General features: G+C 39.6%; 2 protein-coding genes across 6 annotated transcripts in view; one reads left to right on the plus strand and one right to left on the minus strand.

Moving 5' to 3' along the window:
- Positions 1–1,681: 1,681 nt before the first annotated feature.
- Positions 1,682–7,526, plus strand: LOC106589382 (ankyrin repeat domain-containing protein 1). Of its 2 annotated transcripts, none has more exons than XM_014179276.2 (9): positions 1,682–1,822; positions 4,431–4,580; positions 4,875–5,003; positions 5,155–5,262; positions 5,376–5,474; positions 5,633–5,731; positions 5,825–5,923; positions 6,112–6,210; positions 6,771–7,526. In XM_014179276.2, exons 1-9 carry the CDS (start codon positions 1,799–1,801, stop codon positions 6,867–6,869), a joined length of 906 nt encoding a protein of 301 aa, XP_014034751.1. In that variant the 5' UTR covers positions 1,682–1,798; the 3' UTR covers positions 6,870–7,526. The 2 variants fall into 2 exon arrangements, with proteins under 2 accessions (XP_014034751.1, XP_014034750.1); XM_014179275.2 differs by lacking the exon at positions 1,682–1,822 and adding an exon at positions 3,754–3,887.
- The window catches only part of LOC106589383 (ribonuclease P protein subunit p30), a 5,308-nt gene continuing 2,589 nt past the window's right edge, over positions 6,075–8,793 (minus strand). For 3 of the 4 annotated variants that reach the window (XM_045710425.1, XM_014179277.2, XM_014179278.2), the window contains 5 exons: positions 8,789–8,793; positions 8,581–8,694; positions 8,454–8,482; positions 8,087–8,216; positions 6,075–7,844 (listed from right to left, as the gene is read on the minus strand). The exon at positions 8,789–8,793 is cut by the window's right edge and continues 85 nt beyond it. In XM_045710425.1, the coding sequence (XP_045566381.1) occupies positions 7,839–7,844; positions 8,087–8,216; positions 8,454–8,482; positions 8,581–8,694; positions 8,789–8,793 (284 nt within the window). In that variant the 3' untranslated portion in view covers positions 6,075–7,838. The remainder of the gene's footprint in view (positions 7,845–8,086; positions 8,217–8,453; positions 8,483–8,580; positions 8,695–8,788) is intronic. The other variant, XM_045710426.1, reaches the window with a different exon arrangement.

Consider the following 8,793-nt stretch of genomic DNA (forward strand, 5'->3'; position numbering starts at 1 on the left):
GTATTTATTTATTTTGCTCCTTTGCACCCCATTATTTCTATTTCTACTTTGCACTTTCTTCCACTACAAATCTTCCATTCCAGTGTTTTACTTGCTATATTGTATTTACTTTGCCACCAAGGCCTTTTTTGCCTTTACCTCCCTTATCTCACCTCATTTGCTCACATTGTATATAGCCTTATTTTTTCTACTGTATTATTGACTGTATGTTTGTTTTACTCCATGTGTAACTCTGTGTTGTTGTATGTGTCGAACTGCTTTGCTTTATCTTGGCCAGGTCGCAATTGTAAATGAAAACTTGTTCTCAACTTGCCTACCTGGTTAAATAAAGGTGAAATAAAAAATAAATAAAATAAATAGTCCACAATCATCTCATTTGTCTTGATTACGCTGAGGGAGAGGTTGTTGTCCTTGCACCACACGGTCAGGTCTCTGACCTCCTCCCTACTGCCTGTCTCATTGTTGTCGGTGATCAGGCCTACCACCTACAGATTTTGTTTTAAAAATCATTTTTTCATGAGTCCTCGTGATAGTCTGAGAGGAGGAAAGATGTGCAAGGAGGTAGAACTTGACCCCTGACCAGCACATCATTCAGTAGCACTGGTCTCTGACCTTTGACTTTTTATGTCCACTGTTTTATTTATGGTTCTATTGTACTATACAACACTCCTGATCCAAAAGTATGCCTGCCAACCATGCCAGAGATAGGATTGCCACTTCACCTAGATTTGAAAGAACGTTACCTCATGATAAATGTCTGGACAATGGGGGACTTTTCATTTCTGAAAACCAGATTAACTTACTAAAAATATTTTTCAATGGAGATTCTCTATTTAAAGTGCTTGTTAGTCCATGTCGAGTAGGCTTCATCTAGGTCTAGGAAACAAGGCCTGTACATTCTAAATCCCATTATCACTATGATGTACCCATTTAAGCTCACTGTTATCTTTTATTTAAAAACAACGAAACCTTTAGAATGATTAAATTCCCTAAAGAGGGAAAGATTTTACAGCTGCACAATTTTTTTACTATAAATTCTTTTTGCTGCAGTCTCAGAGCAAGAGATCTAACTAACCTGGATAAATAAAGGTTGAATAAAGAAAATTTGTTTTTTTACAGCTTTCTTACCTTTATGTCATCATGAGAGGCTGGATCGGGGTTTTTGTTTCTGTTCGGCTGCTTGCTTGTATTCTATTCATGCTGTGGCTCATGAATATTACAACTTGACAACATGAAAATATGTTATTCCCTTGTATGTTGTTCTGAAACTGTATCTCAGTCCTTGTGTACATAGATGTCCTGTCGTCCTTTTATGTTGATAGCTCACTCCCGCCCTGTTAATTTCTTCAGCTACCTTCAGATTCAATTCCTCAAAGATACGTTTCTTCAAGTCCTTTTTTTGCTGTAACAAAAACAGTATGTCACTGTATTTAAAAAGTGAATAAAAAAATAAAAAATAATAGTAGGTAGTGTGAGAAATGCTAAATATAGAACAACATGCCTCATAAAATGTTACCCTATGATGGACCACGGTATGAACTAAGCTGAGGATGGAGGTAAACAGGAGTGACGTATATCACGGTTGTTCTAGCGTTAGAGATACAGTGATGAGGGAGGGATGTGATTGGGTGGAGGTAGCAGACAAGTTGTAAAGCAGAGTTTTAAAGAGGGCCAACCTCCCTGCAGGAGTAAGCTATTGACCTGAGCACATGAGATCATACCCCCCTCACCTGTCAATATTGGGATGAACTGAGAAACTACCATCAGGTGGAGACCCTGGTAGGGGCGACTGGAGGCTATGGATCCTGCCACTGCAGACAATGTAAATATACTGTATTCATATATCCTCATATATGCTGTTGAATAATCAAACAACTTTGACAATAATGATGTGCAATGTTGGTGATGATGCAATGATAAATTATGTAAAGGTGCTCAGCAGTAGCTATGCAGGGTTTGGTATGCACATGTATTTGGCCACTTAAGAACATCTACTGTATTCCAACTGTAATCAAAGATTGATACTGATAATATCCATGGTACTCATTGAAAGCATGTTGAAATTTAACCTTTTGGATGTTTTAATATTTGCTTTTTAGTGTTTGTTGGTCTTAGTTTTTTTTCTAGCTTGGTGAAATATTATGGTAAAAGCAGCAATCAGGCTGGTTCCACCAGGCTAGTTTTTCATCATCATGTGTGCAATTAAACTACAAAAAATAGTGCAGATATTTCTCAAGTTCCATTTGTTTTGAAATAATGTGCTTTGTGAAACAAGCAGGAGTTTGAAAAAAAATCTATATTTCCACTCTCTGAACATTTATGGAATGAATGTTTTATTTATTCATTGAAACCATTATCATGATTATTATAATAGTAATCCAATTGGTTCGTCTTCTACAGTATATTACATTTTTGCATTGGGAAGTATGGTATGTTTAATGATCAGAGAGCATTTGAGGTGCAACCATGGATGCTGTGTAAACACATGTAGTTAAATAATGCTATTATATCAACAGGATAGGCTACTCAATTTTCAATCAATGTGAATCAACAGCCATTTTTTCCCCCTCATCATTTTCACTATGATTATGATTCACTATGATTTTTATAATAAAAATGTTCCCAATCATGGAATCTCACTTCTGTGAAAAGTGAAATAATTATACGCCTACTGCACCAAGTTTAAGGAAATAAAATGTAGTGTATTTTTGGGAGCAGGCAAATAAAAATAAAAAAGTGATAAAGATCTGTCCGTCCTTTTAAATGAATGTGATACGTAAGTGGAATGGTATGGCTTTTCCAGACATCGTCAAGGTCCTTTTAAAGTAAGCTCTTCGATGTCAGGGCGAGAGGCAACATATCAATATAGGTGTAATGGTTACATCTTAATGTCCTGTGTCATTGAAATATTACTTATAATAATCAAGACATGCCCCGAATACTGCACCACCCACATTGCTAAAGATAGCATTTATGGTGTTATTTACCAATTGGACATGGAAATAAGGTGATTTGTCCTTTGTAACTATAAAAAAAAAATCATTTTGAGCTCTACAGCTTAGTGTGTACTCTATAAAAAAAAACAACAGCTGTCAAACATGTGAATCGTTAGAAAGATTATTTATCACCGGCTCCATTAAAAATAGTGTCAGATCGTAATGGTTTTATTGCCCAACGTAAGTAATGCTGAAACAGAAACCGAAGAAGATGAAAACAAGACAAGAAAAACAAGAAAATGCAATCAGTCAGTACCCCCACTGAGGAACAAACAACCACTTATATCAGACGGTACATCATTTGTCACGGGTAGTAGAATACAGAACACAAGTCAATGATTTGTATAAATAGACATTTGGATGCTGTAAGCCTACTAAGTCATCTCTTCCTGTCCTGTCCTGTCTGTGTCGCGGTTGAGGAATGTAGTTATGTTCTATGTGGCAGAGGCTACAGGGCCCGGGGCCAGCTGTTGGTGAGAAGTGTAGGAGAGGGGAGTGGAGGGCCATTAGATGGCTGGAGCCTTTGGTCATCGTGCATGGCGGCATGGAGTCATAGAGTTAGTGCCACTCAGATTTCACCTACTGACTGACTGGAGGCGATGGCAGCCAAATGCATCTCACTCGCTCCCATGGATTTCTCTGCTCACCCCTTCCTTCTCCCAATCTTGCCAGCCGGGCCGTGACAGGAAACCTTGCCCTGTGGCGGGGGCAGGCGAGCCACCCAGGCTAGAACATGACCTCATTCCTTGCCGGCTCCAAACACATATAAAATGTTGAACTGAGGCCTGCAACCGTAGAGCACAGACAGTTGACACTGGTCATTGACTGGAGATTTGAGCTACCACATATACTTGACAAATGATGATGGGTATTCTACGAGTACAAGAGCTGGTAGGTCTTTACGTCTTTATCTCTTTTTCAAAATCCAGAGGCTTTCATTGTGGACTCCACAGAATAACCACAGTTGCAAAGAATATAGGGTTGAAATGAGGATTTCAGGTGTTGGACTATGTTCACAGCTTTCATGATGCTTAGCTGCAACCTCAACAAACCTTTGAGATGAATATGAATTTCTACAGCAACAGTTTGAGAATGATTATCACACTAAGACTGAAATTCTTCTTACACCCGCTGCTGCTTGTCTTCCACTTACTCCTCTTTTTATTAAATTTATTTAACTAGGCAAGTCAGTTAAGAACAAATTCTTATTTACAATGACGGCCTAGGAACTGTGGGTTAACTGCCTTGTTCAGAATTACTGACTTTGGAATTACAGATTTTTCTAGCAACCTTTCGGTTACTGGCCCAACGCTCTAACCACTAGGCTACCTGCCGCCCTTCTATCACAGACGACAATGGGCATGGGGGCACAGGACAAACAGAATTGTCTCGGTTGCTCACATATTCCTAATAGTCTTGTTTTTCTTATTCCAGGTTTCCGGCAAGAAATGTGAGGGCAAAGAATCCGAAGATGTGCAGTCTTCAGAGGGAGAATACGAGACATCCATCAACCAGGAGAAACAAGAGGACCTGAGATCTCACAAGGACAGCCTGGCTGACACCGATGCCCCCATGAATTTAAATGTAAGTCAAATACTCTCTTAGCGTCGTTAGTACAATGGCAGCGACCCTGTTAAGCGGTTCAGACCTAATGATTAGGTGTTGAATAGACAGACATAATGTTTTGCAGTTTGAATCTTGGTTGGGCAACTGTCTGAATTTGCTGTAGTAGCTATGACACTAACTTCAAATAAATCTGAAATGAAAAAGTGTAATCACAGAGATCATGGCACCAAGTGTTGAATCCTCAATTGGGAAGCCGCTTTATAGAAGTGCAAGATGTATAATATCTCTCTATTTGAAATGTTTGGTTGGCAGGTAGACAAATCTGGCCATCTGCGGTTAGAGACAATTGATGACCTCCAGATTATGCTGCAACTGAGGAAGTCGAGAAAGAGAGCGAAAAGAGTACAAGTTCGCAAGCCGCCACCCGTGCCCGAGACTGTGGTAAGACAGGCCTACTAGCTGAGTAGGGTGATAAGGTATCTAATTTGAGACATAGGAATAGAGGCAATTTATTTCAAGATTTGACCCTTCATAAGACAAATAACTACTAAGTAACTGCTACGTTCAGCTAAATCACCGTCTCTCTTTCCAGCCTTACTATGTGGACGAGGTGGACTTTTTCAAGGCCTGCGAAGAGAACAAATTGCCATTGATCGAGAGGTATCTGGAAAAATCAGGAGACGTCAATGCTTGTGACAGTGTGAGTGTTTAGATAATACCAACCGACCTGAAGTTTGCCAATGCACCTCAGCTGTGTCATCACGTGTAGTGTGTGTTGTAATGCAATGTGTGCTGCTTCCTATGCCTTTACAGTTCAGACGTACAGGCCTGCACAGAGCTTGCACACAGGGACATGTGGATGTTGTGAAGAGGCTACTGGAGGCTGGAGCTTTAATTGAGAACAAAGATAAGGTACTTGAATAGAAGAACTCCAAAAAAACTGCAGGTCCACAGGAGCCAAGCTCTTGGCAATATATTGCACAGTCTTTGATCCTTCACTGTAAAATCATTTGGAGTGTTGATGAGAAAGGAACAGATGAAAACATGGGGGATTGCTTGTCTATCTTTAGCTGGATACCACTGCTGTCCATTGTGCCTGCCGAGGAGGAAGCATGATTGTGTTAGAACTGCTGCTCAACCACGATGGCAGCTTCTCTGCCAGGGATAAGGTAAGCCTACAGAACACTCAGCTAGCAATCCGGACTCGGAGCTGAGAATATGTTCAATGTGATTTATCCTTAAAATGTTTCTGTGTCCCTAAGCTACGCAGCACTCCCCTTCATGTTGCAGTGAGAACCGGACACTATGAATGCGCTGAACATCTCGTCCACTGTGGAGCGGACATCAATGCCAAAGACAGAGTGAGCTATTCTCATTCAGCATAGGAATTCATTTTATATTTTACCTTTATTTAACTAGGCAATTCAGTTAAGAACACATTTTTATTTTAAACCTTTGCTCTGAAATACAGTATAAACACCTTAAAATCAAATGAGAAATATGAAACACCAATGGGTCTTTAACTATGAGAGGTTTTATTTTCACACAGGAAGGAGATACCCCCATGCACGATGCAGTAAGACTAAACAGATTCAAAATCATCCAACTACTTCTGCTTCATGGAGCCAATCCAAAACTCAAGAATTGCGTAAGTTCTTGACTAACATGGCCAGCAACCTTGTTACCTCAATCTATCATAGTATAGAATGTGGTATTTTGTTTGAATAACACAATGATTTAAAAATGACTTATTTGCTCGTAAGGCTTACATGTATCATGTACTCAGAGAATCAAACTAGTGATAGCAAAGGTGACAGGATTGATACATAACCACAGTGCCATCTTGTGGTGATACATAAGATTGCATCTGAGTTCAGATTTGATTTAACCTTTATTTATCTATGCAAGTCAGTTAAGTACAAATTCTTATTTACAATGAAGGCCTATCCCAGCCAATGCTGGGCCAATTGTGCGCCGCCCTACGGGACTCCCAATAACGGCCGGATGTGATACAGCCTGGATTCAAACCAGGGACTGCAGTGACGCCTCTCGCACTGAGATGCAGTGCCTTAGATCGCTGCGCCACTCGGGAGCAGAAGAAATAAGGCCCTTCACATTTTAGTCATCTAGCAGAAGCCCATACCTAGAGCAATTTAGGAAAACATACTATTGAAATATTTAATATAGCTTTGTTTTCCTCTAACACAGGAGGGGAAGTCACCATTGGATAGCACTCTGGAGTGGCAGAGTGGGGCTAAATCCATTCTCAGCAACTTCAAGGATGATGCAAAAACTCCAGTCAAGTAAAGTCCAGTTCAGTTCAACTGCATTTTACACAGGTCTCAAACTCAGAATAAGTAGATAAAAGCAAATGCTAACCCAGTTCCTTTGTGGAGAGACTAACTTTGACAACCACTCTGTTGATTGTGGCGATACAGCTTCCAAGGTTTCATTAACCGGAGGCTGACTTCAAGACCGAAAGTCATTTCTTGCGAACTAGCAGAAGTTTTGGGCTGAAAAATTGAAGTAACTTTGCATTTGCTTCTAAGGATGTTTGTTTCTTTATAGGGAGCTTATTGGAGGTCTAAGATGCTCAAGAAGGTTGAAAAGGTTGACAAATAACTATATGGGGAAAGAGAATGTTGAAAGTTTGGAAATTGTAGATGTGACTTGACTTCAGCATGACTATAATTGCATTCAGTTAAGTACTAAATTGTAGTTTAATTGTTGGAAAAAATATTTTGAATCAATACATTCTTAATTTCTCTTTAATATAAAATGACAGTGAGCTGGTGGCTTCAAACTGATTTTGTGCTAGTCAGTGAGAACACAGGATTTTAAAATGCTTGTGTGATTCTAATACACTTCCTGAAGTAATTTTAATTGTTCTACTACATGTTTACCTTTAACATTTTCCTTGTTATTTTACATTACGTTATGAAATAAACAGCATTGCCGTTGTCATCCGAATTCGTTTGCTTTGTCTAAAAGGAACAAGCATCATCATTGTTGCTAATACATGACAAACTATACGACCACTGACCAGTTATTAGAAAACAGTCACATTTCCACAAATAAGGATATTCATAAAAGTGCATTTACATAAACACATTCATCTATCCATAAAGAAAAAGTATTACAATTGAAACAAGTGATTACTTTCTACTGCGCCATCTCAATCTTAGCCCTCTGATGCTGGAACATCCTCTTTCTCCTGTCTCCCAGTCACCGGCTGCTCATTCTTCACAGAGTGTACTATCCCCAATGCAGTCTCTCTCATTTCTGTAATGACAACACTGTATATTCATTGATTTTCTTGTGCCACAAACACTGCTTTGAGAATGATAGACAAGTAATAAATGTAGTTCAATGACACATTGCGTTACACGATAATAACACTCACATTCCATTGATGGGCTACTCTCACTTGGCCTTTTAACCGAGTGTACATACCTGCCTGGCATATAACATTTTAAACAATGTATTCGATTGCTCGAGCAATGTGTAAACAGCGGCCTATTTACCTCCATGTAAGTGGACGGCTCAACAGTTGGGTGAGATAGCAGCTTTGCCATCTTCTTCTGACAGGCCAAACAGTAGGCCTCTGGACACCGTTCAGGATAATAGCAGTGACACAGGTTGGCCCCATCACACCTGCATATAGTCTGTCTGTAATACTGTACGATATTCTAGTTGCATACATCAAGTACTGTACTAGGTAGGTAATGTTTTAAGAAAGGATTCAAATTGGCAATGTCATAGGGTCCTCTCAACTCAAGGGGCTGACTGAACAAAACACACATTTACAGTGGTATGGTTAATTTCAGCAAGATGTTAATACCAGTATGTTCAATGCTCATGGTATGAATGGTATCTAAGTGGGTAATATACCTTTCTGCCCCAATGGTCACAATTACGTTCTGTTTTAAAAAAAAAACATTGCTGTTACATGCACTGAGTGAAAATGGCAGGTTGATTGACAGGTGAAGTGAAGTTGAACCATGTTGGGTCTATTTACCTTGCCTTTGCACGCCTCCATGAGATTTAGAGCATTTGCGATGGTGTGTCTTCTCATGGAGTCTCGGATTGCAGGTGTGTAACTTACCTCAAAAAACACACCCCTTTCAATTGCCTGAAGCAAGCACAACTTGCATTACCATCTGTATATTACTTGGAAATGACCAAGCAATCTCTTCATTCAAATACACAGAGAGCAATGGTCTCACCCCAT

This window comes from Salmo salar, chromosome ssa28 (genome assembly GCF_905237065.1).
Source record: "Salmo salar chromosome ssa28, Ssal_v3.1, whole genome shotgun sequence".
Classification (NCBI taxonomy): Eukaryota; Metazoa; Chordata; class Actinopteri; order Salmoniformes; family Salmonidae; genus Salmo; species Salmo salar.

What these genes read in the sequence shown, in the direction of transcription:
- LOC106589382 (XM_014179275.2), top strand. Translation starts at nt 3,855, where the DNA reads ATGATGATGGGTATTCTACGAGTACAAGAGCTG. An exon ending in TTCTACGAGTACAAGAGCTG is followed by an intron (nt 3,888 to 4,430) that starts GTAGGTCTTTAC and finishes TTCTTATTCCAG; the next exon opens with GTTTCCGGCAAGAAATGTGA. An exon ending in ATCCAAAACTCAAGAATTGC is followed by an intron (nt 6,211 to 6,770) that starts GTAAGTTCTTGA and finishes CCTCTAACACAG; the next exon opens with GAGGGGAAGTCACCATTGGA.